This window comes from Macaca thibetana, chromosome 13, assembly GCF_024542745.1.
Source record: "Macaca thibetana thibetana isolate TM-01 chromosome 13, ASM2454274v1, whole genome shotgun sequence".
In the NCBI taxonomy this organism is placed as follows: Eukaryota; Metazoa; Chordata; class Mammalia; order Primates; family Cercopithecidae; genus Macaca; species Macaca thibetana.
The window spans coordinates 82436892-82464083 of record NC_065590.1 but is presented as its reverse complement, the minus strand read 5'-3'; the positions used below and the strand labels follow the sequence as shown (position 1 = coordinate 82464083).

The 27192-nt window shown below is 54.7% G+C and overlaps 2 protein-coding genes across 6 annotated transcripts in view; both read right to left on the bottom strand.

Annotated features, from left to right (window-relative positions):
• The window catches only part of PTRHD1 (peptidyl-tRNA hydrolase domain containing 1), a 385343-nt gene that overhangs the window by 25975 nt on the left and 332176 nt on the right, over positions 1 to 27192 (bottom strand). The gene's annotated exons all lie outside the window — the stretch shown is intronic.
• ADCY3 (adenylate cyclase 3) overlaps positions 1 to 27192 on the bottom strand; it is a 101615-nt gene that overhangs the window by 3755 nt on the left and 70668 nt on the right. Inside the window, exons 4-18 of one of the 4 annotated variants that reach the window (XM_050753592.1) lie at positions 19422 to 19552; positions 18736 to 18847; positions 18439 to 18566; positions 16722 to 16880; positions 15343 to 15520; positions 13521 to 13649; positions 11428 to 11570; positions 11119 to 11280; positions 8502 to 8589; positions 7510 to 7626; positions 5012 to 5271; positions 4655 to 4717; positions 3095 to 3176; positions 1480 to 1638; positions 304 to 450 (exon numbers count right to left, since the gene is read on the bottom strand). In XM_050753592.1, coding sequence (XP_050609549.1) covers positions 304 to 450; positions 1480 to 1638; positions 3095 to 3176; positions 4655 to 4717; positions 5012 to 5271; positions 7510 to 7626; positions 8502 to 8589; positions 11119 to 11280; positions 11428 to 11570; positions 13521 to 13649; positions 15343 to 15520; positions 16722 to 16880; positions 18439 to 18566; positions 18736 to 18847; positions 19422 to 19552 — 2058 coding nt within the window. Of the gene's footprint in view, positions 1 to 303; positions 451 to 1479; positions 1639 to 3094; positions 3177 to 4654; positions 4721 to 5011; positions 5272 to 7509; positions 7627 to 8501; positions 8590 to 11118; positions 11281 to 11427; positions 11571 to 13520; positions 13650 to 15342; positions 15521 to 16721; positions 16881 to 18438; positions 18582 to 18735; positions 18848 to 19421; positions 19553 to 27192 lie in introns of all 4 variants that reach the window. The other 3 variants (XM_050753589.1, XM_050753590.1, XM_050753591.1) reach the window with 3 other exon arrangements.

Here is a 27192-nt window from a genome sequence, read left to right as displayed (position 1 = left end):
ATACAGGTTACCCAATCAATGCTGACTAGCTCTGAATTTCAGGAGAGGGTCCCAGGACAGAGAGGTCTCCAGCTGTTGCTTGGCCAGTCCTTACCCTGTGACCCTGTGGTTGAGTTCCTGGGCTCCCACCTCCCCTCCCCCGCTTCCCCAGCCCAGTAGTTCCAGGTGGCTGCAGAAGTCCGTGTATTGCAGAAGGGGCTTATCTGGGATGGTGGAGCCAGTTTCTCTGGCCTCTGCAGCCTATCCTAGGATGTGATGTGGAGTGGGCCGGCTTCATCGCCAGAGTGCGGGGTGGGGACTCACAGAGTCAAAATCTGAGATGATTTCATTGAGGAAACGCAGACACTCGATACCGCCATTGTTGATGCTCTCCTCTGTGTAGAAGTCAGCAAAGTTGGGCAGGGAGGCAAACATGACTCCAATCTCATCATACGTCTGGCTGTACAGCTCCTAAAAAGAGGCAGGGCCAAAGTGCTCAAAGCATGTCTGACTGGATGATGTGCTGGAGAAATGCATCTGTTTTCCACGACATGTGTACTCAGCTTTTTGTATTCACACATCAGTCAGATTATCCCAGCCTCTTTTTTTTTTTTTTTTTTTTTTTTTTTTTTTTTTAAAGAGTCTGGGTCTTGCTATGTTTCCCAGCCTGGAGTGCAGTGGCAATAAACAAGCACGATTAGGTACAATTGAAACGCACTGCGGCCTCAAACACCAGGTATCTGGGACCACAGGCACATGCCACCATGCCCGGCTGTAGATTATCCCAACTCTGAATAATTTAAAAATAGCTCATTGCTACTTTTTTTTTTTTTTCTTGAGAGACAGTCTTGTTCTGTCGCCCAGGCTGGAGTAGAGTGGCACAATCTCGATTCACTGCAGCCTCCACTTCCAGGTTCAAGTGATTCTCCTGTCTCAGTTTCCCAAGTAGCTGGGACGACAGGTGTGCACCACCACATCCAGTTAATTTTTGTATTTTTAGTAGAGACAGGGGTTTCACTATATGTTGCCCAGGCTGGTCTCAAACTCCTGACCTCAGGTGATCCACCCACCTCGGCCTCCCAGAGTGCTGGGATTACAGGCGTGAGCCACTGTGCCTGGCCACTACTTTGAATAAATTTTAAAACAGCTTCTCTAGTTCCTCTAATAGCCCCAGCTGTGAGGAAGAGGGTACTGTGGAGCTGGGAACCACTTTGGCGAAGTTCACAGGCAACAGAAAGGTGGGCTCTAGCAATAAGTCTTGTCTTCTGACACATGGCCTCAGAGCTGTATGGCCCACGTCACCATGCCTACAGCAGTGCCCTTTACAAGAGGCCGGAGAAACTCCTCTTTTGCTTATATTGTGTTTGCTGTTTAGGTTCAGCCCTACCTGGCCCCAGTCCCCTGTCCCTGAGAAGGCCTGGGCCCAGGGGGGTTCCCTGAAACAAAGAACAGATGGAGATGCATGGCCTCATGGTTCCGGGCTGAGGCCACACCCCTCACCTCATCTCTCTTCTTGGACCCCAGGAAATGGCGTGCCACGTGCTCAGGCAACATGTTGGTGACCAAGGCCTCGTTCCAGCGTCGCATCTCGTAGACACGTTCCTTCTGGTCGTGGACCTCAATCTTCCACAAGAAAAGTGTCCGTGCCAGTTTTTCTACCTACAGACACAGACAAGGCGAGGCATGTGCTCTGAGCTGGCCACTGGATAGAAGGATGAAAAACGGGAACAGCCAGGCATGGTGGTTCACGCCTGTAATCCCAGCACTTTGGGAGGCCGAGGCAGGCAGATCACCTGAGGTCAGGAGTTCAAGACCAGCCTGGTCAATATGGTGAAACCCTGTCCCTACTAAAAATACAAAAATTCACCAGGCATGGTGGCGGGCAACCTGTAATCCCAGCTACTCGGGAGGCTGAGGCAGAAGAATCACTTGAACCCAGGAGGCAGAGGTTGCAGTGAGCCAAGATTGCACCATTAGACTCCAGCCTGGGCGACAGAGTGAGACTCAGTCTCAAAAAAAGAAGAAAAACAGGAACATGAATAGAGGAGCTCCCCTTGGAAAGGCTGGAGGGAAGATGGCTAAATGGCAAGGGAAGTAAGACCCTGCAAGGATTCCCCCTCATCAAAAGGCCACCCAATAGTGCGGTGCAGTTTCCAGCCCCCATAGTTACAGCAGATATCCAGGAGGCCTTCTGGGACCTAATTTCAGCTGCAGGTCTGTCTCGTGGAGGTGGCAGCAGTGGGGATCTCCCAGCTCAGGGGGGAGTCCCCTTTCTAAGCAGGTGCTATTTGGATGAGAAGTGGCTTGGGAAGGCTGTACTTCCCTGGAAAGTCACTAGGGGGCACTTGAGCTAACACTGAGCCGAAAGTACAGAGGTTCTTTCTCCTCCCTTTCCTCCCTTTTCCTCTGTTGTGGGGTTGGTGGAGGGGGGCGGTCACTTGTCACCCAGGCTGGAGTGCAGTGGTGTGATCTCAGCTCACTGCAGCCTCAACCTCCCAGATTCAAGCAATCCTCCTGCCTCAACCCCCCAAGTAGCTGGGATTACAGGCACGGGCTACCATGCCTGGCTAATTTTTGTATTTTTTAGTAGAGACAGGGTTTCACCATGTTGCCCAGGCTGGTCTCAGACTCCTGGAATCAACTGATCCTCCACCTCAGCCTCCCAAAATAAGCCACTGCACCCAGCCTTCTCTTTTCCTTTTAACCCAACAGAAAGTCCATCAGCTCCCTTCCCTTTCTCTCCCGGCTCCGTGGTCAGTTGTGCTAATGTCCCTCAGCGCCATGGGGAGTGCAGGGACCATGAGCCCCTGGCCTAGGGGATAGAGATTTGATTCAAGATGTTTGTGCCTTCGCTCTGTCCCCTCCCGCCCTCACTCCCATGCTTCCTTCACCATCCTGGAGGGGGTCGGATGGAAGAGGTGAGGCACTGTCTTCCTGTGTGACTGAGGAAGGAGCCTGAATATAGAAAAGGCAGTGGCCTGACCAGGCTCACGTGTGGGGTGGGTAAAGGGAAGCCGCAGTCCTTAGGAGCTTGGGCTCTTAGGTCCCAGGGCTGCTGCTCAGGAGGCCCTGTGGGTTGTGGGCACAGAGCGGGGATCGTGCAGGTGGCACTCACATGGCGGGAGAAGTAGTAGAAGCTCAGCATTATGAGGAACACCATCACCGTCATGGAGTACTTGGAAGGCACCAGGGGCAGCCTGCCGGGCAGAGCGCGTGCAACTGAAAGGGCCTCCCGGAGGGGGCCTGATTCCCTCCGACTAGACGGTGTTGCTTCCTGCCACCCCAGCCCCAGAGCTCACCCCAGCTCCTTAGGCCCTTTCACATCAAGTCGGGCTCCCCCTGGGCAGTAAAGCTTTCTTAACTCACTGGCCTCCTCTCCAACAGCCGGGCAGCCCCTGGCCCCTCCTGGCTACACCTGGTATTTACATCAGGGCTGCTCCCCAGGTGTTTAAGGAACACTGCATTGCCTGACTGATCACAGAGGTAGCTACGACCATGCAGGAATTTGCAGAAGAGACATCAGTGATGGGATTTCATAGCCACGGGACTGGGGTACAATCTCACCATGGCTTTTTATGTCATTCGTCCATATTTTTATGTGGAGCTGTGGTTAGTTTCCATTACTGTATGGTATTTCGCTACATGAATATACCAGTTATGTATCCATTTCCTGTTGATGTCATTTGGGTTGTTTTCATTTGTTTTGAGGGAGGGGGTATGTCTATTACGAACAGTGCCACCTTGGATATTCTCATACATATATCCTGGGACATGAGTATGTGCATGAATTTCTCTAAGATACATATATATACACACATATACACACGTCTGCGTGGGCGTGTATGTAGGAGTGGAATTGCTGGGACACAGGTTTATTTTCAGCCTTACTAAATAGATCAAAATATTTTCTAACGTGCCTGTACTAACTCATACTCCCATCAGGAGTGTAAGAGTTACTGCTGTACTTGATATTGTCAGACTTATCTGGACCAGTACATGTGTGATGGTATTTCATTAGGGTGTGACTGGCATTTCCTTGATTACTTGAGTGCCATTTATTAGTGGCCATTTAGAGTTCTTCTTTTGTGAAGGGCTATGCAGGTCTTACCCCTCTTCTATTAGGTCATCTTTTTATTTCTAAACTTTCTTGAAGGTCTCATTCAAGTCACTGAGTCATAAAATTTTAAAACCTTGGCACTGGCAGGGACCTTAGAGAACTTCTGCTTCAGTATCCTCCTCAAGAGATGAAACTGCCACTCATGGAAACTGACCTGCCTGTGACCCACAGAGAATTACTGCCTGCTGCAGGCTCAGAAGCCAGGTCTAAATCCAAAGCGTGTTCCTCCCTCCTCATTTTCCTGCTGCTTGTCTGTCCTGTCAGCCAGTTACATGCAGCTGCCATCCACCTGGCAGTTCCTTCCCTCCTCACTGCACTGCTGCTGCCCTCCAAGCCTCACTGCCCTTCACGCAGAGGCCTGGATGTCCAGGTCCCTATCAGAATCATCCTGCCTCTGCTGCCGCCCTCCTGGAGGAACCCATGCCAGCTCCTCTAACCTGCATGTGCTAGGTCACGTGCTTCCTGGAGGGTGAGATCACAGGGCTTGGGCCTGTTGTATTCCTGTCTCTAGAAGAGGGACTGTGAGCGCAGGCCAGGAGGGGAAGCTGTGGCCCTTACCTGTCAGTGCCGTTGAGCCCAGGGGTGAATCCCTGCATCTTCTCTAAGGTCACCATAGGTAAGCTGCTGGACAGATAACAGCACAGTCAGGCTGCATCTGGGAACAAGAGCCTGATGCCCAGCCAGACACCGGGGTATCCCAAGTCCTCCACTCGGGGACAATGGGAAGAATCTATTCCCGGGTCCTAGCCAACCAGTGATGCGTCTGTGAGCGGCCAGGAACTCTGGCTCTTGAACAAGCCTCTGAGGACCCCTAGTGGCAGAAAGCCACCTCAGCACAGGCCCATGAGCTCAGCTGAGGACTTTGTGGGTGGGAGGAAGGAGACAATACAGATCCCCAGTCGCGCTTCATCTTACTCATGCTCCCGAAAACGCCGGTGGTCGTATTCATCGAAGACGGGGCGCCAGGCGTAGAGGTTGATGGCGGCCACGGCGCCCGCGACGAGCAGCATAAGCGTGAGCTTCACCATGTGGCTGACCTGCACCAGCATGATGGTGGCGATGAGAGATAGCACGGCCACGTAGTTGTAATACTTGGGGTTCTCCAGGCAGCCGCCCTTCGTCTCCATCCCTGTTGTCGCGTTGCTGGGTCCTGTGTAGTACTGGAGACAGCTGAGCTGGAGGCCAGGATGGCAGGAGGGGACACACGTTCAAGAGAACAGCAGGTGCTGGTCACAGAGAGCTGTGCATGGCAATGTGCACTCAGCTGCCACCTCCCAGGGCTCCCCCAGAAACACCGGGAAAGATGGGGAAATTTACTAGGGACGAATCATACGAAAGTTAGTAACTGCAGCTAAGAGCCTTGCTGTTGCCTCATTTGACATTCACAAAAACTCTCGAGTATTTTTAGTACTGTGCCTGTTGTACAGAAAACTCAGGCCAGATTTGCCCAAACACAATTAGCAAGCAGAAAAGCCAGAAGTAGGAGCCAAGTCTTTAGGCTTCAAATCCAACATGTTCTTCCCCACATCACACTGTTGCTTCAGGAGGCACCACGGGGCCATGAGCTCCACTCACAGCCTCCCCGTGATGACAGCTAGTCTCTGCCCAAACCCTTCCACTGGGGGGACACTCTGTCTTCTGGAGTCTTCACTGGTTCTGCTACTGGGCAGATGTGGCCGGGAGAAAGTGTATCCACAATCAGAATCAACCCCACGTTTTTGTAACTTTCACCCACGAGGGCTTGTCTTGCTTGCGTGATTCCTGGCATATCTATATTCTAGCATGAGCAGTTGTTGCACCTCCCTAAGCTTTACTCCTCCATGAGTGACAGCATCTCTAGGTGTCCTGGACCCTGTGCAGTGACAGCATCCCAGTGTCCAGGACCCTGTGCAGTGGTGACCCCCACACCTGGGTGCCAGGTTCTAGGCGTATTGTGACATGCAGGGGGCTTGGGGCTTCCCTTCCCTGGGTAGTGGGCACCAGCAACCCCTGGCCAAGGTAGGCTCTGGAGCCCCTAACTCCTCATTCCAATTGGACTTTTTTTTTTTTTTTTTTTGAGATGGAGTCTCGCTCTGTCGCCCAGGCCAGAGTGCAGTGGTGCGTTCTTGGCTCACCGTGACCTCCACCTCCCAGGTTCAAGCGATTCTCCTGCCTCAGCTGCCCAAGTAACTGGAATTACAGGTGCGTGCCACTGTGCCTGGCTAATTCTTGTATTTTTAGTAGAGATGGGGTTTCACCATGTTGGCCAGGCTGGTCTCGAACTCCTGACCTCAAGTGATCCGCCCGCCTCAGCCTCCCAAAGTGCTGGAATTACAAGCATGAGCCACCGCGCCCAGCCCTCACTGGACCTCTGATTAGCTGCAGCCCTGGAGCTTTTTCACTTATACCACTGCCAGAATAAGTCTCCATGCTGGTTGTATTCCTGTGCTCCAATTGTTAAAATGCAACAATAACATTAAATTAGAAAAAAAGGAAGAGAGTGTATATGGTACTTCGACAATTAGAGGAGGCCGTGACAACTGACAAGAGAACATCGATGACAGCTCCAGGCATGTAGTGCTCAATACGTGCCAGTGGTTCTAAACCAATAGATCTGGGCTCCCAACTCCTGTCCCTTCTCCCCAAGAAAGCATTTGGCTGCCCCCTCAGGGAGGAAGAACACACAGGACCAGGACTTAGAACTGCCTCCATTCTGGATTCTGTCACTTCCTGGCTGTGTGACCTAGAGCAAGGGAATTATTATTATTTATTTACTTTTTTGAGACAGAGTCTCACTTTTCACCCAGGTTGGAATGTAGTGGCATAATCTCAGCTCACTGCAACCTCTGCCTCCGGGGTTCAAGCGATTCTCCTGCCTCAGCCTCCCGAGTAGCTGGGATTACAGGTGTGCACCACCATGCCTGGCTAATTTTTGTATTTTTAGTAGAGATGGGGTTTCACCATGTTGGCCAGGCTGGTCTCAAACTCCTGACCTCGTGATGTACTCGCCTCAGCCTCCCAAAGTGCTGGGATTACAGGTGTGAGTCACCGTGCCCAGCTGATTACTCTTTTTGAGCGTTTGTTTCTCCATATGAAACTGCAGATACTAGTACAATTGCTCAGGACTTTCTCACAGATTAAATGAATCAACATACATAAGGCACCTAGCACACACAGGCCTGGGCACATGGAACTGGGCTCTTGGACTCTGGGAGAGGAGTTTCAAGGAAACAAGTCCATCCCAGAGGATCCCTGGATGACAGGGACAAGACTCCTTCCACTAGGCAGGGATGATGTGTTTGGGAACCTAGGAGCCACTCCAAAGCTACATGACAGTGGAGGGACGGATTGAGAAACTGCTCATGTGACCCAAACAAAAGCCCTTCTCCACTGAGAATAGGGGCGTCCCTTCAACAAGGACAGCAGGAGCTCACCATGTCCACGACATTTGCCATCACCAGGATGAAGATGGCGAGCATGGCCCAGGTGTTCCTGGCCCAGCGGGTCCGGTCAATCCAAGTCGAGAAGGCCACAAGCTTCTTAGGAAAGGCCTAGAAGGAATGGAATTTCAAGGGCCGTGAGCCTTTGCCAGCCCTTTCTCCTGCAGACGTGACTGCCAGCAACTCAGGCTGCTCCCATATTCCAGTTCCAGGAGCCTCAAAAGGGGCTCTGCCTGGGAGTCGCCCGACAGCGGACAAAGGGGCAGAGCTGAGAAGAGGGCATGGGAGTTCTGGCGCTGCGTTGGACCTCCTCCAGGTGCCTGTGCAACAGCACAGCTTCCAGCTCGCAGCCCTCTCCACAGCACATGCGGTGACGAGGTGAGGCCAGGGCAGAGAACAATTTTCAGGGCTGCTGTCTCTGGTCAGCTACTCCTGCCTGTCCTGGCTCCAAGTGACCTGGCGAGCCACCTGTGAGATTCATGTTCCTAAACACTGCTTTACCTTTGTCATTCTGATAATAAAAACCTCTGCTTGGTACCCCAGTGCCGTACAGGAGGAAGTTTTAATCCTTTTAGTCTGGCTTCTAAGGGCCTTCACAGTCAGGGCCAGCCCACCTTCCAGCTGGCCCTCTAACTGCTTCTCTACCCAGGTTCCTGTGTACCCAGACTCTGCCGTACTCATGTGTGCCGCAGCGCCACGGCCTGCCACAGCCCAGCCACGGCCCAACCAAGGCCCACCATCGGCCAGCCACGGCCTGCCACAGTCCACTATGGCCCAGCACCGGCCTGCCACGGCCTGGTGGCCCAGCCAGAGGGAGTGCTCTGCTGATGGTGAATGAATGGATGGGCAAGTGCCTGGACCATCCAACAGAAGAGTGTCTGTCTGTCAGGATTTGACAGAAAGAATAACTCCATCACTACCCAGTTTTACAGGGAGTGCCACTCACTTCCAGACGCTTCCAAGCTCAGCAGAAAAGTGCCTCTTACCCGGGGAAAGATGGCAGCCAGGGAGCAGATGGTCAGGATGAGGAGCAGAATCTCACCCACCACGAAGGTCACATAGTTTGTCATTAGCCTGTGACAAAGAGAAGACAATTGGGAGGGGCCAGAGGGGACAGTGAGATGGGGTGAGGGGCTAGGAGGCAGGGGATGGGGGACAAGGGACAGGGGGCGGGGGACAGGGGGCAGGGGCAGGGGGCAGGGGATGGGAAGGCCTCTCAGCACAGCACGAGCCCGTGCCTGTACAGCTGCATGCAGTGCCAGGGAATTGCTGCTGCCTGCCGTGCAGAACGGGACAAAGGCCCTGATGAGAGGGGCCGCCAGCTGAGTGCTGGCCTGGGAGCGGCCACTCTCCAGCTGCAGCTGCTGCCTGGGACATTTCCCAGAGAGGGAACAACTCACAGGTGGCCTGGGCACAGCCCAGGATAAACTTGGGCAGGGATCTTAGGAATGCGCCCCGGCCATGTCGCTGTGCTAAAGGGACAGAGCACAGAGCAGCATCGCTCCCTCGCTGCCGGGGGCTGCCAAGAGTCCGCCTATGGCAGTCACCCCCAGCTTCACCGTGGACACACTCTTAACACATCCACCTTAACCCGATGACTCCGGGAAACCTGCCTTCCATACCCTCTGCTCACACCCATCCCCATTTAATCCCTCCCTGGAAGGTGCTCTTGCCAAGAGCCCCAGAAGCCTCCTGGTAGCTAAATCCACGTCCCATTTTCAGTCACCTCTCGCCCCTCCTTGAGACACTTTTCTCATTTGGTTTCTTGAGTCCCTGCTGGTACTTTTCCGTCCCTGCATCTGGACACGCTGCCTTGAGCTCAGCGAGTCTCGTGTTACCGCACAGCCTGCATGCTGGCGACGCCAGGTTCACATCTCCAACCCCACCGGCCCTCTCAACTCCAGATCATGGACTCTGGCCTCCTCGGCTCGTGGGCATTAAAAACTTCACGCATCCCAAACCGAACTCCTGATCTTTGCGTCTGCACTTTCGTCTTGCCACCTCGTCCCCATCTTGGCACCCCCGTCCTGCCAGTTGCTCAGATCAGAAGCCCAAGAGACGTCCTTAACTCCACACTCATGCCCCACAACCAATCTGCCAGCAAATCCTGTCAGTTCTGTCTCCAAAATACATTGAGCATCCATTCGTCAATCCAGAAAATTCAGAATCCAACCACTGATCCTCCTCTCTCCTCGGCCTGGCCTGGTTGCAGTGGCTTGTCTGGGTCACTATCTGGTCTCCTCTGGTCTCCTCTGGTCTCACTGCTCCCGCTGTGCTCACTAAGTGCTGTTCTCAGCAGAAGTGAGCCTCTCCGGGCATATGTCACAACGAGGGACTCCTTTGCTCCCTTGTTCCGGCAGCCTCCTGTGTTGAGTGGAATCTGGCGCCCTGTGGTGGCGTCTGAGGCCCCACGTCTCTGAGCTGGACTCCTGCTACTCCTTCCGGTGGCCCCTGTTCCCGCTGCAATGCCTCCTCACCGTGCCTCCAGGGGCCAGGCCACTCCAGCCTCAGCACCTCTATCCGAAGCAGGTGTCCCCCAGATAGCAGAAGCCTCACCCCTCACCTGCTTCCGGGCAGTACTGAAATATTACTCTGCCAGCAAGGCCTGCTCTGATCATCCCACATCAAAATGCAAACAAAGCAAAGCCCCCGGGCAGCATACCCACTTCCTTCCTTGCCCGCCCTGGATCTGCAGTACTTACTCCTGCATGGATGCGTATTTTACTTGTTTAATTGCTTATGCCTATAGCTTCCCCTGCCAGAACCCAGGTCTCACGAGAGCAGGGGTTTCTGTATGCCGCATCACTGCCATGGCCCCAGCCAGCCCCTGATCGCCAGACACGAAGCAGACAACCAGTCGATACTCATGGAATCAGTGAATTTGAGCCTCACCACAGTCCTGAGTGTCAGCTGGGGCAGGGTTTGTTCTCCTCATTTCACAGAGGAGGAAACAGATGGTGCCGGAGCCTGCAGTGACCTGCACATGGTCACACACCCACAATCTTAGATGGTGTGAGCGAGCCCAAGGCTCCCAGCAGGATTACAGTTTGTCAGGAGCAATCCTCTGTGACGGGGAATCCCCGATTGGCCGAGGGGAGAAAGGCAGAACGAGAGTGGTCATCACCCTCAGACAGGGCTTCACCGGCTGGGGACTCCAGGAGGCCCACCTTGCCCTGGAGGGCCTGCTGCTGCGTTAGAGAGGGGGTCAGTCTGTGCCCAGAGCCTAAAATCTATATCAAGATGAGCCAAGAAAGGGGCCAGGTCAGCCTTGGTGACTGAGGCTGATGCAGTGTCCCCATCTTTGTCCCAAGAATCACTGTGGGCCCATCCAACCAAGGTCTCCAGCCTTCTGGAGGCCTCTGTTCCTCAGCTCTCTCGATCCTGGCCAGATCCCCATTCTGACACTAGGACTGCTCCAAAACCTGGGGCGACATAAAGGAAGGAAGCCCAGGGTGCCATCTAGCACTCTTGGAGCCCGTGGGACCGTCCCAGTGGGTCAGGGAGCAGAGACAAGGCTTGCTCCCCAATGTGAGGCTCCCGCTGAGACGCCTGCCTCCCGGCACCGCCGCAGCCGAGGAAACCTGTGGCCCTGCCCTCCCTCACCAGGGGTCGATGAGTATCTCGACCAGAGCCGTGCAGAGCAGGACGACGCAGGAGCAGCTGAAGGCAGCCCCACTCTGCTTCTCCTTCTCCACCGAGTAGCGTGTTTCCATCTCAGGGTCCATGAACCGCATGGACAGGAGGAAGGTGTTTCTCTTCTTTACTCTGCAGTGGGAACAAGCCCCATGAATCCCAAATGCCACACCTGCCTCGGCCTAGCAGGGGGGCCGTATTTGGGATGCCCGGTTTCCTGAATCCCTTGTCAGGGCCCGGGAGGAGCGGTGGGCCTGGACGCCTCCGGGTGGCGCTTACACTTGGGCAGACTCTCGCTCCAGCAGGGCCTCGTTGAGCAGCTGGTTGAGCTCGTGCTCGTCTTCGGAGGCGTCCACCACTCGGTCAGCCAGGTCCTGCAGGCGCAGCCTCCGGCGCGGGTTGGGGAATGAGGGGTTGTCAGCCTGTGAGCCAGGGAGGCAGCGTGAGTGGGGCAGATGGGACAGAGTGACAGGGAGGAGCTGAGAAAGACGGAGGTGGAGGAGGAAAGGAACAAAAGAGGGCATACTCGGAGGACCAATCCCTCCAGCTCCATAATCCCTTTCCGGGAAGTCCTCCCCATGCTCCCATGTGGCTCCATGTGGCCTGGGTCTACACCCAACGCTCCAGGCCTTCCTGGCTCCCTGGGCCCCACCAGAGCTCTGCAGGGGCGGTCGCGAATGACAGCATTGTAGGGAGCTCCTGGCTCCCGAGTAGGAGACTTGTAATCGAGACAGCTGCGGGTTGGGACAGTCCTGGCACTTCCTGCTGTGTAGATGTGGGGGCCATATACATCGGCACCCTGGGGACATGAATGGCTCCCAGCTCTAGGGCTTCAGGGAACTATTAAAGGAACTCCCATCTGGCTCATTTGCAAAGGAAGATCTGAGGGGGAAGCGATGGGAGAGAAAAGAATGTTCTCATCACTAGACGGCTGACGAGGGGCGGGTAGGTGGAGCTGGGGCACCCATTACCATTTTATTCCCAGTTCCAAGGAAGAAGTATCAACTCCAAAAACAGGAATCCTGGCTGTGATGACACAGCCATCAGTCTAAACAATCACTGAGACTGGCACGCTCAATAGCTGAGAGCTGTCTGAACGGGTTCAACAGTGCATCTGGGAGCCACAGTCAAGACTCCCTGGGGCCGGGCGTGGTGACTCACGCCTATCATCCCAGCACTCCGGGAGGCTGAGGTGGGTGGATCACTTGAGGTCAGGAGTTTGAGACCAGACTGGCCAACACAGTAAAATCCTGTCTTTACTAAAAACACAAAAATCAGCCAGGCATGGTGGTGCACGCCTGTAATCCCAGCTACTCGGGAGGCTGAGGCAGGAGAATCACTTGAACCCAGGAGGCAGAGGTTGCAGCGAGCCAAGATCACGCCACTGCACTCCAGCCTGGGCGACAGAGCATGACTGCATCTAAAAAAAAAAAAAAAAAAAAAAAACTTCCTGGTCTTAAGCATCGGCACAGGTGTGCCACTGGTTGACAGTTTGACCCCAGATAATGTTTCCCCAGCCACATCTTCCTCTTCTGTAAAATCACATGGATGGTCTGTGGCAGCAGCAGGAACCTGTTCCTGAAGCAGATCCGGGAGCAGCGTGGGCCTGGCTAAGGCTCAGGGCCCGAAAAATCACAGGCTGCTAAAGCTGTATCTGTGTCCTCCTTGCTAGTGAGTGCCTTGAGTCTGTACCTCCACTTTCTCTCAAGAAAACTGCAATAAGGAAAAGTTGCTGAATGTTGGGGGACTTGAGAAAACCCTAATTTACCCTAAGCCCCGTCTACCATCTTGTTCTACAGCATCTGCTCTAATGGCACCAGGGCCAGCTCTCCTGTCCCTCTCACACGGTGAGCCTGGCAGCCCCGGCAGGGCAGACACCCCATCTCTGCAGCACTGACCTCCATCAGGAAACATACTCCAGACGCCCTGCAGTCAGGGACCAGTTCTGGGTGCTCCCCAAGAGGCACCCCGCACTCTGGGACAGCATGCTAATTTTCCTCGCCTTTGGGGCTGCGGAAATATCCCATCTTGCATGGAACTTGTTGGGTTTGAACCTAGCCAGAGAGGAGTCCAGGTCTGAAATCTCACTTCCAAAATTGTCTCAGACCCTATAGAATTTTCCATGGAGGTCCTCACTGATCTCAAATCTACAGGATTCCAGGTCACCCCAACATGTAACTGATGAGGAGACAGTAGGGTTTTGTGGGGCTGGAGGGGTGACCTGCCCATGGTTACAATGCTAAGCAGGAGGAGGTCCTGGGTGGTGGCCAGGTCTCCCCAGCATAGGACTCCTGCTGCAGGAATGTATTGCTTCCTGGTGTCTGCCGGCATCTGGCCCCTCAGTGACCCCCTGCCCTGAGCCCTGCACATACCTGGGCATCCTGCTCCTCGGGTTTCTCTGATGTGGACCCGCTGCTGTGGGCACTCCCGTTGGGCTCCTTGGTCTCAATGAGGGCAGGGGAGCTGGACTTTGAGGAAGCTGGTGCTCCATTGGGCAGGGCCTAGAGGAAAGGAGAGCTCAGCCATGATCCGGGGGTGGGATAAGTGGCACAGACAGGGCTGGAAGTGACAAGCGTGTGGGAGGCAGTGGTGGGATTAGAGCAACCGGAGGCCATGGAACTTGCTTGTGGATTGCAAAGTGAGGTGTCAAGGATGACTTCAAACTTTTTGGTCTGAGCATTTTTTTTATTTTTTATTTTTTGAGACAGAGTCTTGCTCTGTCACCCAGGCTGGAGTGCAGTGGCGAGATCTCGGCTCACTGCAAGCTCCGCCTCCTGGGTTTACGCCATTCTCCTGCCTCAGCCTCCCAAGTAGCTGGGACTACAGGCGCCCACCACCTTGCCCGGCTAGTTTTTTGTATTTTTAGTAGAGACAGGGTTTCACCATGTTAGCCAGGATGGTCTCGATCTCCTGACCTCGTGATCCGCCTGCCTCGGCCTCCCAAAGTGCTGGGATTACAGGCTTGAGCCACCGCACCCGGCCTGATCTGAGCAATTATAAATAAAAGGATGGAACTGCCATTAACTGAGATGGGAAGACCGAGAGAGAGCAGGTTTTGGAGTGGGAAGGCGGACAGGAGCTTTGGACAGGTGGCATTTAAGATGCCTATTATATGTACAAATGGAGGCATACAAGTGGCTGTATGTTGAGTGCAGGAAAGCCACTGGGGCTGGAGATACAAATTTGGGAGGTGTCAGAGAAAGCCTTTAAAATGACACTGGATGAGACTGACATCGAGGCTAGAATGAACAGGGAGTCTATCAGCCACACTCCCCCAGCCTCCCCACAGTGGGCTTTGCTTTAGCCACAATTAGGCAAAGCCTCAGCCACGGAGCAGTCTCAGATGACACGATTTCCCTGACAGCCACCACGCTCCTTAATTCCAAGTCTTGTTAGATGGACTCCCATACTGGAGGAAAGGGTTTTGACACGAGAGATTACAAAAAATAAAACCACCTCCAGATTCAGTAGGGGATGGTAAAGGGATCAATTTCTGCAACAGCTGCTGTTGGTTTCTAATCAGACTGACAGGAGGTGTTTGGGGGTTGGTGGACAGGCCTGGGGAAGCTGCTGACTGCTTCAGGTCTGTAGATATTCGGGGGGCCCCACACGAAGACCAGACCAGAGGGCAGGCCCATAGGATGCTCTGCTGCGAGCTTGTTCAACCCGCAGTATTTGATGTTTGGCCCAAGACAATTCTTCTTCCGATGTGGCCCAGAGAAGCCAAAAGATGGGACACCCCTGCGCTATGACTTCTATCTCACTCCTTCCTCATTTCCCACTCAGGAAACCTTCCTGGCCTTGGTCCTCCTTCCCCATGACCAGTCACCCCACTCCCAGCCTCGTCTGTGAGTCTCTCCCTGAGCATCCGTGTCACTCCGGTGGCTTCACTCACTTCCTCCGTGCAGGAGACTCTGAGCTCCAGCCCAGCTGCTCTCCTGGGCGCCACCAACACACCTCCAGTGCCTCCCTTTTGGATGTGGTCTTGGGATATGCTACAGTCACCTCCATTGCAACTTGCCATGAATTACACTCACCGTCTCCCCCCAGAAACCAGCTATCCCTCAGGAAGGGTGCCAGCCTGCCACTCACCTCTCATAGCCAGCCACCACTGGGTCCTGCAACTCTTCTGCCATCTTTCCTTAATCTCCTCCTCTCCAACCCCCTCATCTGGGGGTGGGGTGGGGAACTCACCGAGCCATTGAGGCCATTCTGGGTGGCTGTTTTCTTCACCTCTGGCTTGGAGGCAATGATGAGGTAGGTTTCAATACCCTTCTCTTCTAGGTAGTCACAGCGGCTGCCCCCATCGCCTGGTTCCACATCAAACTCCCCTTTCAGGCAGTCCATGGTGCTCTGGGAGATGTGCACACGCCTGGATTGCAGAGAGAGAGGCCCTGAGCGCCGGCCGGAGGTGGCCCTCACAACCCCCGGGGACAGTCCACGGACCACAGATGCACTGGCTGCTGCTCGGCCCCGTGTCTCTTGGGCATGTGGGGCAGTGGCCAAGTGGAGGCAGGCGCCAAGTGGAGTATCTGCCACTTGGCAGCCCACTAACTAGTTGTGTGGGCTGTGTGATGCCTACTCCCATCTCAGCCTCAGTGTTGGAACCACGACACAGGAGTACAATCTTTCTTCAATCTTTGATCCACTGTGAAGTGGATCAAATGTGATAAGGATTTTTTTTTTTTTTAAGACAGTCTTGCCCAGGATGGAGTGCAGTGGCGCGATCTCAGCTCACTGCAACCTCCGCCTTCCAGGTTCTAAGCAATTCTCCTGCCTCAGCCTCCAGAGTAGCTGGGATTATAGGTGCACACCATCACGCCTGGCTAATTCTGTATTTTTAGTAGAGATGGGGTTTCTTCATGTTGGTCAGGCTGGTCTCAAACTCTTGACCTCAGGTGATTCACCCGCCTCAAGCCTCCCAAAGGGCTGGGATTACAAGTGTGAGCCACAAGATCCAATTATCCCCCACCTTGCACATTTCTCAGTTGCAACCCCTGCTGCCAAGGGAAAATAAAACCCGTTTCTGAGGAGTTACCACTGAGGGCAAGAATCCTAAATGCCACTGAAGGAAGCTGCCCAGCCCAGGTGGGGAAGGCTGAGCTGATCCTCCCTCAGCCTGGCCCTGCTAAAGGCAGGGCCTCCATTACTCACTGATCCTGTAAAGGAGCTCAAGTAAGACACGTAATCGCACTGCAACCTGCAAAACACTGCCTCCGAGCCCGCCACTGACGACTGCTCATTACTCTCCCTTTGGGGAGACCTGGGCGCTGGCATAAGGAGAGCTGGGGCAGCCCCCTAAGTGGGTAAAGGGTAAAGGAGGACAGGCTACTGCAGGGTCCAGGCAGGAGAAGCCACATCTAACATCAGGCCCAAAGAGGCTTCACCCCAAGGCAGGTGAGAACGGCCTTAGCCAGGGCTGGCGCAGGACAGGAGGAATGCTGTTCCGGGGTGGTGGGGGGACCTTCTCGGAGGCCCCCTGTCCCTCATCAGGGTCACAGCCCTGTGGTATGGAGGGGACGGTCCAGTCCCCGCCCCAGTCCTCACACCTGCCCCCGCGGAAGGGCACTCACCCAGGGATGCCGCCGGCCTCCATCTTGTTGGCTACAGTGACGTCAGTTGACCACACATCGTACTGCCAGCGCTTCTGGCCCAGGACGCCCCCCAGCACGGTGCCCGTGTGCACCCCCACACGCATGTCCACCCCAGTCTTGGTCTTCTCCCGCACATACCTGCCACGGACACACAGAAAGGAGGGTCAGGGCGTGGCCTTCACAAGACAGCCAGCCTGCAAAAGAAATTCATCGTGGGCCTCTTCCCCTCCACGGGAGGGGGCCTGGCAAGGTCCCCACAGCTTTCTGCCTGCACTGAAGTCCAGGAACCCATGGTGTTGGGTGGGGGATAAGGCAGGCCAGGGCCAGCCCAGAGTCAGGCATCACAGGCCAGCAGGACGAGGGCACCAAGCGACTCTCCTCCCTATCCCCACTTCCCGAGGGGCCTCCAGTTTCTTTCTGCTGATTACTCTTTTATTCATTCATGCAGTTAATATTTCACTGAGCGTCAAGTATGTGCCAGGCACGTTCGAGGTGCTGCAGACATAGAGGTGAACAAAATAGCGGTGAGCAGTCCCTTGCCTGAACGTGTCTGACAGGGCAGGGAGAGGATGCTAGAGTTCCTGGACTACCGCCCCTGGGATAAAGGCCACATTGCTTTCTTTCTTTTTTTTTATTTTTTGAGACGGAGTTTCACTCTTGTTGCCCAGGCTGGAGTGCAATGGCTCGATCTCGGCTCACAGCTACCTCTGCCTCCTGGGTTAAAGCCGTTCTGCCTCAGCCTCCAGAGTAGATGGGACTACAGGCATGTGCCACCACACCCGGCTAATTTTGTATTTTTAGTAGAGACGGGGTTTCTCCATGTTGGTCATGACTGGTCTCAAACTCCAGACCTTAGGTGATCCGCCTGCCTTGGCCTCCCAAAGTGCTGGGATTACAGGCGTGAACCACCGCACCCGGCCATCATTGCTTTCTTTCCAGGGCAATACTAGATGGGATTTAACCTGGAAGACGGTAAAAATGCAAAGCTGCCCCCTCGGAGAAGAGGGTAAAGGGCGGGCAACTTCCAGGACTCCATCTCATGGGGGAGGGGCCTCAGCAGGAGCTTCCCTTTCTGCGTTGGTGCCTGATGTCACCCCGGGTTCCCCAGAGGCTGGAAGTCAACCAGAGGGACTGCCCATCCGAGAGCTGCAAGCGCACTTGGAGCAGGGGCAAGAGGGGGGACAGTGAGCGTGGGAGAGTCTGCCTCCCTCACAGCCTAGGCTGGAGCACAGAGGCTGGGGTGGGCTCCAGCCCCAGCCCTGAGCCCCTCTGCCAGGGGCTTACAGTCACTGCACCACAAGATGGAGAGGGCAGTGCCTTCGGGGGTCATGGTGAGAAAACACTGAGGAGAGATGGGGAGCCCCTGTGGGGGTCCTAGCAAGTGTGAGGAAGCGTGAGGAATTTCACAACTGCAACTTCCAGTATAAAGGGAATATGTGGACTAAGGCTGGAAAAGTGGGCCCCACAGGCTGGGGGAGGCTTACAGTTCCCCTGGGCTGTGAGGAAGGTAAGCCACGTCCCAGCTTCCAGAGCAGGGGCCTGTGCCACCCATCAACCGGCGCCGTGTCCCAGCAGGGCACAGTCTTTGCCTCCAGCCGATCCCCACCCAGGGGCTGTGGCCAGCGCAAAAGACCTGCTTCTCCCAGGGTTGGGGCCCTTGCTCTGGGAGCCTCCCTCCCAGAGGCACCCCACTTACGAGATGGCCTCCACCATGGCGAGCCCCATGAGGATGGAGCAGACGGCGTGGTCCTCCCGGTAGTCAGGCAGGCCGCAGATGCAGTAGTAGCAGTCGCCCAGGATCTTAATCCGCAGCTGGTGGTATTTCTGAAAGGGGAGGGCCTGGCCTATGCTCCAGCCCCTCAGCAGTGCGGGAGGAGTGGCCAAGAAAGCAGAGGAAGGACAGAGGGAGAAAATCATGGGGCCGGGGATGGTGGCCAGGCACAGGCCATGAGGGCAGGCCCTGCCGGAGACCCAGGCGGGACCAGGGACTTACAGCTGCCAGCTTGTCAAAGCGGGCAAAGAGCTCGTTGAGCAGCTTCACGAGCTCCTGGGCACTGCAGGCAGAAGACAGCTGGGTAAAGCCCACGATGTCGGCAAAGAGGATGCTGCATGAGGAACGAACCGTGGGGGTGAGGCTCCAGGCAGCGAGGTGTGCCCGCTCCCTCTCCAACCCGCAGGGCGGCCAGGATCAGGGTGGGAGAAGGTCCTCCCTCACCCCCTCCAGGGCAGTGAGACCCTGGCCCTTCCAGGTAAAGTCAGGGCTCTGACCTTGCACTTGTCCTAGTGGACCTCCCCCTGCAGGCATCCCTCCCTGTGGTGCCTGGGGACCACCCCACACTGCCCCCTCCTGCCCGGGCTGAACTCATCCTTCTTCCTAGAATCAGAGGTCAGGGCTCTAGCCCCAGTGCTGGCCCCGAACAGCTGGGTGACCTCACAGGAGTCCCTTCCCCACTCTGGGTGATGTCTGTTCTATGATGGGGTTGGACCAGGCAGCCTAGAACACACTGTAGCTTAAACACCTGCCGGCAGCTTCTCCCGCCGGGTTGATGAGTGCCGTGGGGAGCCTCGCTTCTGGTCCCTGGAAAACCTCTCGAAGCCCACAGCGCCTAGTGGGTCCTACAAAGACGCAGCCTCCACGGCCTGCTCTGTCATCAGAGCCCGCACCCCGGGCCGGCGTACCTGACGTTCTCATGGCGGTACATGTACATGGTGTTGAACTGCTGCTGGTCCTTCTGGCTCTCGTCTTTCTTCATGTCTTTCAGCATCTCGTCAGCCACGTGCTTGGGCAGGATGGAAAGCATGAGGTTCTCCTGTGAGGGACAGGAGAGGGTCAGAGGCAACGGTAGGGCCTGCTAGGGGCAAGTTCAGATATTTCTTGGAAGAAACGCCCCGATCCTGGCAAGAAACATGAGCCGGGAACCACGCTGCCCTCCAGAGAGACCTCACAGACCTGCCTTGGGAACAGCTAGGGGTCTGGGACAGGCAGCTTCTGGCCCTGACAAGGCTGAGGGTGGCAATGGCCCCTTCAGAGCAACTGAGGGGAGCCAGAAACGCAGTGAAGCATCCTAAATGTGGCTCTGTGCTCAGCATCCTCGTGCCACAAGAAGCGCAACAGTCCTGCGTGGGCTGCTGTACCGTGAGCGCTCCCGGTAGGAGCCCTGTGGGGTCACCTCAGCCACCCGCCGTGGCTGCAGAGCCATCGCTCACGAAATTCTGCTTTGACCCGATCAAAGACTGACAGCAGACCAGGCACCACACAAGGTGCCAGCGACACAAAACCAGCAAGATCGTCCACCTCAGAGAGCGGAGGATCACACCGGGACACAGGTAAGCATGCCCAGTGCAGCATGGCAAGTTCTGTGCCCAGAAAGAGAGCAGAGGACTGCGCAAGAGAGAAGCGGGGGCCGAGGTCAGCTGGGGAGGAGGCATCAAGGAAGCCTTCCTGGAGGAGCCTTGGCCGAGTCCAAGACACGACGCTGAGGTCACTCCTGTCGGAGGCAGCCATGTACACAAAGTCACAGACACACGCAAAGTCACAGACACACGCAAAGCACACCAGGGTCCTTCAGGGATTTCCATGGAGGTAAAAACAAATATGGCTTGAGAGCTGGGCAGGGTTTAGATCAGGGTCAGCAAACTGTGGCCTGTGGGCTCAAGCTGACTGCTGCTGTCTTTCTTTTTTTTATATACAGGGTCTTGCTCTGTTGCCCAGGCTGGCGTGCAGTGGTACAAACATGGCTCACTGCCGCCTCAATGTCCTGGGCTCAAGTGATCCTCCCACCTCAACCTCCCAAGTAGCTTGGAGTACAGGCATGTATCGCCACACCCAGCTAATTTTTACATTTTTCGTAGAGACAGGGTCTTGCCACGTTGCCTAAGCTGGTCTTGGACTCCTGCGCTCAAGCCATCCTCTCTGTTTCCATCAAGTTTTCCTGGCACCCAGCCATGCTCATCGGTTGATATATTGTCTCTGGCTGCTTTAACACTCCAGTGGCAGAGTGGGGTAGAATTGACAGAGACCGCGTGGCCCACAGAGCCAAAAGTATTTACTGTGTGGCTCTTGTCAGAAGAGGTCCATGGCTTGAGTGGCACCGGTCTCTGGAACGGGGAACAGAGGAGGAGTGGCAGATGTGAGGGCAAAGACAGGGTTTGGTTCTGAGGCGCCGCAGGGCCTCTGTGCGGGCACCTGCAGGCAGCGCTCAGGAGAGTGGGCTGAACCGTCTGCCCTGGAAGCCATGGGTTGGATGATCAGTAGCGAGAGAAAACCAGGGACAGAACGTGGTGCTGCGGAGGCAAAGCCAGGGGCAGGAGGCCCAGCAGGGAGCCGGTCAAGACGGCAGCACTGCCCCCGTCCCCGAGGGGAGGACGGTGATGATGGCGTCTGGTGAAGGACGGTGGGGGGCACTTGGGGGAGAACCCCAAGTTGAGGTTTTGCAGGATGGAAACTGTAAAAGGCCAAGGGGCATGAGAACTGGCTCATGGCGGGGACGCAACTAAAGAAAGAGTGTCCAGAGAAGGGTCAAGATACCAATGAAACCACAGCAGGCACAGGCAGAGGCCAGGGAACTGGAGGGCAGAGATGTGGCTGGAGGACAGGTGGCCACTGACCCTCAGGGTGGAGGGCTTCCGGGTGGCTAGGCCCGTGTTGCCATGGGGTCGGCTGCTGAAAGGCGAGGAGCGCGTGGGCAGGGACTCAGGATGCCCAGGAGCTCCGTATCTAGAGTGCAGATCCCAGACATTACCACCCTGGTCCAGGGTGGCCAGAAAACCTAGAACCAGTGGCTTGGTCCTCAGCAATCAGGGCCTGACTGGATGGCTGCAGATCCCAGGTCACAGGGGCAGCAGCCAGGAACTTCGCCTCCTGACAAGGTCTGGGCAGGGGAGCAGGCCCCACCGCTCCAGCTCTGCTGAGTTCAGGGGTCCCTGAGGCCTGAGAGAAGTCAGCTCATCCTGCATGTCAGATGCGCCTGCTCTGGAGCAGGAGGAGGTGGTGAAGGCTCAACTCCACTCCTCTGGGCAGAGCTGCCAAGTGGTCCCCAGAGTCTGCTGTTGTACTCGGGCCCTCAGCACCTAATAAACCAGAGGCCTCCCTTGGGAGAATCAGCTCTGCTATAGGTCCCCGTCGTCTACACTCTGTAGCTTCATGGGGAGAATTTATCACCTTTCTTACAGGAAATCACACCATTAGGACAAGGGGAGCATGCCCGGCAGGCACTGGTCCCTGCCTGAAGCGGTTACAGTGGTTTTGCTCTTTGATATGGTTTGGCTGTGTCCCTACCCAAATCTCAACTCGAATCGTATCTCCCAGAATTCCAACGTGTTGTGGGAGGGACCCAGAGGGAGGTAATTGAATCATGGGGGGCCAGTCTTTCCCGTGCTCTTCTCGTGATAGTAAGTCTCACGAGATCTGATGGGTTTATCAGGAGTTTCTGCTTTTGCTTTTTGCTCATTTTCTTTTGCTGCCACCATGTAAGAAGTGCCTTTCGCCTCCCGCCATGATTCTGAGGCCTCCTCAGCCATGTAACTGTAAGTCCAATTAAACCTCTTTTTCTTCCCAGTCTCAGGTATGTCTTTATCAGCAGCATGAATATGAACTAATACAGTAAATTGGTACCAGTCGAGTGACACGTTGCTGAAAAGATACCCAAAAATGTGGAAGTGACTTTGGAACTGGGTAACAGGCAGAGGTCGAAACAGTTTGGAAGGCTCAGAAGACAGGAAACTGTGGGAAAGTCTGGAACCTCCCAGAGACTTGGTGAATGGCTTTGACAGAAAAGCCGATAGTGATATGAACAATAAGGTCCGGGCTGAGGTGGTCTCAGATGGAGATGAGGAACTTGTTGGGAACTGGAGTAAAGGTGACTGTTACATTTTAGCAAAGAGACTGGCGGCATTTTGCCCCTGCCCTAGAGATTTGTGGAACTTTGAACTTGAGAGATGACTAGGGTATCTGGTGGAAGAAATTTCTAAGCAGCAAAGCATTCAAAATGTGACTTGGGTGCTATTAATGGCATTCGTTTTAAAACGGAAACAGCATAAAAATTTGGAAAATTTGCAGCCTGACTATGCGACAGAAAAGGAAATCTCATTTTCTGAGAATTCAAGCTGGCTGCAGAAATTTGTGTAAGTAACGAAGAGCTGAAAGTTAATCACCAAGAAAATGTGGAAAATGTCTCCAGGGCACGGCAGTCACCTTTGCAGCAGCCCCTCCCATCACAGGCCCTGAGGTTTAAGAGGAAAAAGTAGTTTCGTGGGCCAGGACCAGGGTGCCCGTGCTGTGTGCAGCCTAGGGACTTGGTGCCCTGTGTCCCAGCCACTCCAGCCATGACCGAAAGGGGCCAATGCAGAGCTTGGGTTGTGGCTTCGGAGGGTGCAAGCCCCAAGCCTTGGCAGCTTCCACGTGATGTTGAGCCTGTGGGCACACAGAAGTCAAGAATTAAGATTTGGGGAACCTCTGCCTAGATTTCAGAAGATATATGGAGATGCCCAAGGAAAAGTTTGCTGCAAGGGCAAGGCCCTCATGGAGAACCCCTGCTAGGGCAGTGTGGAAGGGAAATGTGGAGTCGGAGCCACCACACAGAGTCCCTACTGTGGCACTGCCCAGTGGAGCTGTGAGAAGATGGCCACCGTCTTCAGAGCCCAGAATGGTAGATCTACTGACAGCTTGCACCATGCGCCTGGAAAAGCTGCAGACCCTCAACGCCAGCCTGTGAAAGCAGCTGTGAGGGGAGGCTGTACCCTGCGAAGCCACAGGGGCAGAGCTGCCCAAGACCACAGGAACCCGCCTCTTACCTCAGCATGACCTGGATGTGAGAACTGGAGTCACAGGAGATCATTTTGGAGCTTTAAAATTTGAGCTCCAAAGAAGCCCCACTGGATTTCGAACTTGCATGGGGCCTGTAACCCCTTTGTTCTGGCCAATTTCTCCCATTTGGAATGGCTGTATTTACCCAATATCTATACCCCCATGTAGGCTGGGAGGGAGGCCAGCACAGCGCTGTGACGTTCTTAAACCTCGCGTTCTACATCCCTCCCTGCCCACACACCTGACCGCACACCTGGCCTGTGTGCTGTGTGGGCTGTGGCTGCAGAAGTAGCTCTTCTGAGAAGTTATCCCCCCAAATCCAACAGAAGTAAAGATATACGTAGAAGATGATCCGCATTGCAGTTTGACTTAACACTTGTGGAAAAACTGTAAGTCACCCAAATACCCAGTAAACGGCTAATTAAAATGACACATCCTCTGGATGGAAGATTCTACAACCTTAAGAATGACCATAATGAAACAACAGTACTGTTTATCATGGCAACAATAAAGTACAGAGAGAAGAGCAGGGCAAAATTGTGTTCTGTGAAGCTGACAGCAGGATCGTTGTGTGCATAGAAATAAAGGCAGAAGGCTATATGCAAAGAAAAAAGGCTCATTTAACTTGGAAGACCGAATTAAGAGAAAATTTGAAACGTTTTTTTCTTTTTTTTTTTTTTTTTTGAGACGGAGTCTCGCTCTGTCGCCCAGGCTGGAGTGCAGTGGCCGGATCTCAGCTCACTGCAAGCTCCGCCTCCCGGGTTCACGCCATTCTCCTGCCTCAGCCTCCCGAGTAGCTGGGACTACAGGCGCCCGCCACCTCGCCCGGCTAGTTTTTTTGTATTTTTTAGTAGAGACGGGGTTTCACCGGGTTAGCCAGGATGGTCTCGATCTCCTGACCTCGTGATCCGCCCGTCTCGGCCTCCCAAAGTGCTGGGATTACAGGCTTGAGCCACCGCGCCCGGCCCTGAAACGTTTTTTCAAAGTTGCTATAGGGTGCTGGTGGTGGTTCTTTTTAAAAATACTTTTTTAAACTGGAATAAACATGGAACTTCCTGTTGCCTCCAGCTGTGATCCTATCCCTGACCTAGGCTTCTCTGGAAGGACCATAGTTTTCTTAGAAAGGGAACATCCTTCAAGGCCTTTGGGCTTGGCTCCCGATTTCCTAGTCAGCTTGGACATAACCTGAGAAGGGGGAACCTATGGCCAGGCCCGAACCAAGGAGACCCACAGCCAAAACGGGGGTGGGGGAAGGCAGTGGCCCTCCTAGGGAGCCAAATGACAGAACGGTCACCCTGCGCTGGCTTCACTCTGTAGCTCTCATGAACACAGCACCCCACCAGGTGATAGACACTATCCATCCAGTCAAAATCATCCCTCTCCTTTGCTAAAACTTCTGTATCAACCCTGTATTATCATATATATGCAATATTGTCTCAATTTTGCATATGACAAAACCTAGGCACAGAGAGATGAAGTTGTCTGTTACACATCCCGAAGGGTTAGTGGCAGACCCTGAACCCAGGGCTCTGAGACCCTGGAATGGGTGAGTTTTTGTGCTTTTCCCACCCCAGTTATCTCATCTGCTTTAATGTTGTTCTGCTACAGATGTGAAGGTCCCCCCAGTGCCCAGGAGCATCGGTTAAAACCTTTCCAATAGTCCCATAGACTGTTCTTTTAAATAAACATAGAAATGTATCCCTCTGGTCTTAAGGCTTAAAACTTCTATTTATCTGAGTTCCTTCCTCAGGAAAGGACCTTCAGGCCTCTCAAATGAAGTATTGAATAACTGAAACTCACCAACCAGATCACCACATCCAGATAATGAGACTCAGGACCCCTCATTCCTAGTGTATCCCACATTGTTCCATGTTTTCCCTGCCGTGTAAACCCCGGATTGAGTAAGTCAGAGATGGATTCGGGACTGAGCTCCCATCTCCCCTACCGCAGCAGCCGATTAAAGCCTTATTCCTTGGCAATAATTGCTGTCACAGTGATTGGCTTTCTGTGCAAGCAGCAGGACCCAGACTGAAGCCCTGGTGTTTTGTAACACAGAGAGGCCCCGACAGTGCGGGTCTGGCTCTGGACACCCTCCCCAGGGCTCCATGCTGCCCCAGCCTTGGCAATCAGGCAGCCCCTCTCAGTGGGTCCTCCTCACAGAAATGGCCCTGCGGCTGCCTCGGGGGGAACTTGCAACAGCCTCTGATGTGTCTCCCAGCACCCTGATCTGCTCCTCCTCTGCAATCCACTGTCCCCATGGCATCTGATGCCCTCAAAGACATCCAGTGGCTGCCACTGCCAGACACCAGGCAGGGGTGGGGGGTACAGAGGCAGTAGTGGTGGCAGCTCCTGGAATCCTCCCTGGGACCCACATTGAACAAAGAGGAGGGGAGAGGGGGGAGGGGGAGGGGAGGGGGGGGAGGGGGAGGGGGAGGGGGGAGGGGAGGAGGGGAGGAGGAGGAAAAGGAGGGTGCTGCCTCCATGGCTCCATCCCCACCCTGTGGCCTAAGGACACTGGTGGGTCACCCATCCTCCCTGGCCTCACTGCCCCACGCTGCTCCTCACAGGCCAAGGAGAGGAGAGGCCCATGTGGCAAAGCCCTGTCTCAGAGCAGGCATGAGTGGCTACCGTGTACTCAGAAAGTACCTAACTGGGCTGAATGTGAGGGGCCTGAATCTAGGACAGCCCTGGACCTCGACAGAGGCCTGCTGCTCCCCAACGCCCACAGGAGGCCCCTGCTTGCCTCTCCATGCGCCAGGAGCCGCTGCCCAAGGACCCGAGCTGCTGACGCCCATGGAAACTCAGGTAGCCCTTGTCACTGCCACACGAAGTGGCCAAGCCTGTGCGGGGGGCGCAGCCCTGGTTCAGCTGAGCCCATCGCCAGGACTTCAGGCTGCCCTACCCAGAGTGTGGCTGTGGCCTCAGCATTACCCATGCTCATCAGGGTGGGGAAGCCACAGACCTTGAGGTACATGCATGCACTTGAAGCTTGCGAAGTGTCTGCTGAGGAACAAGATTTGAAGGAAAAGAAACTTAGGGGAAAGGAGCAGCTGCAGGGTGCGCATGCGTGTGTGCATGTGTGGAGGGGTGTTATTTGTACAACATTCTTAAGAGTCTACCTACTAAAGGCACTGCCTCCAGCCATATCAAAGTAGGAGGCAAAACCTGCAACCGAGGACTGGTGGGGTAAGGAAGCAGCAGAAAACATGACCCTCAAAGCCAGTGCGACGCGCTTCGAGGTAGAAATGGCTGTGCGCCTCAGGACACGACGTGCGGTGACCTCGCCCCGTTCCCGAAGCCCAGGGATGGCACAGGACCCCACTGTGAGGAGCTGCCGCAGGGGAAGGTGCAGCGGGGCAGTGCCCAGGGGGCAAGGGTTACTTGGCAGCTTCCATATTCTTTGTATGTTTTCTTTTCCTGTAATCCTTTTTTATTGTTAAAATTGTTTTATAGTGTGATTTTCAGAACTTTATTGAAACGTGCCCCATCTTTTTCTTTTTGAGACAGAGTCACTCTGTCACCCAGGCTGGAGTGCAATGGCGCAATCTCGGCTCACTGCAACCTCCACCTCCCAAGTTCAAGTGATTTCTTGCCTCAGCCTCCCGAGTAGGTGGGACTACAGGTGCCCACCACCACACCCAGCTA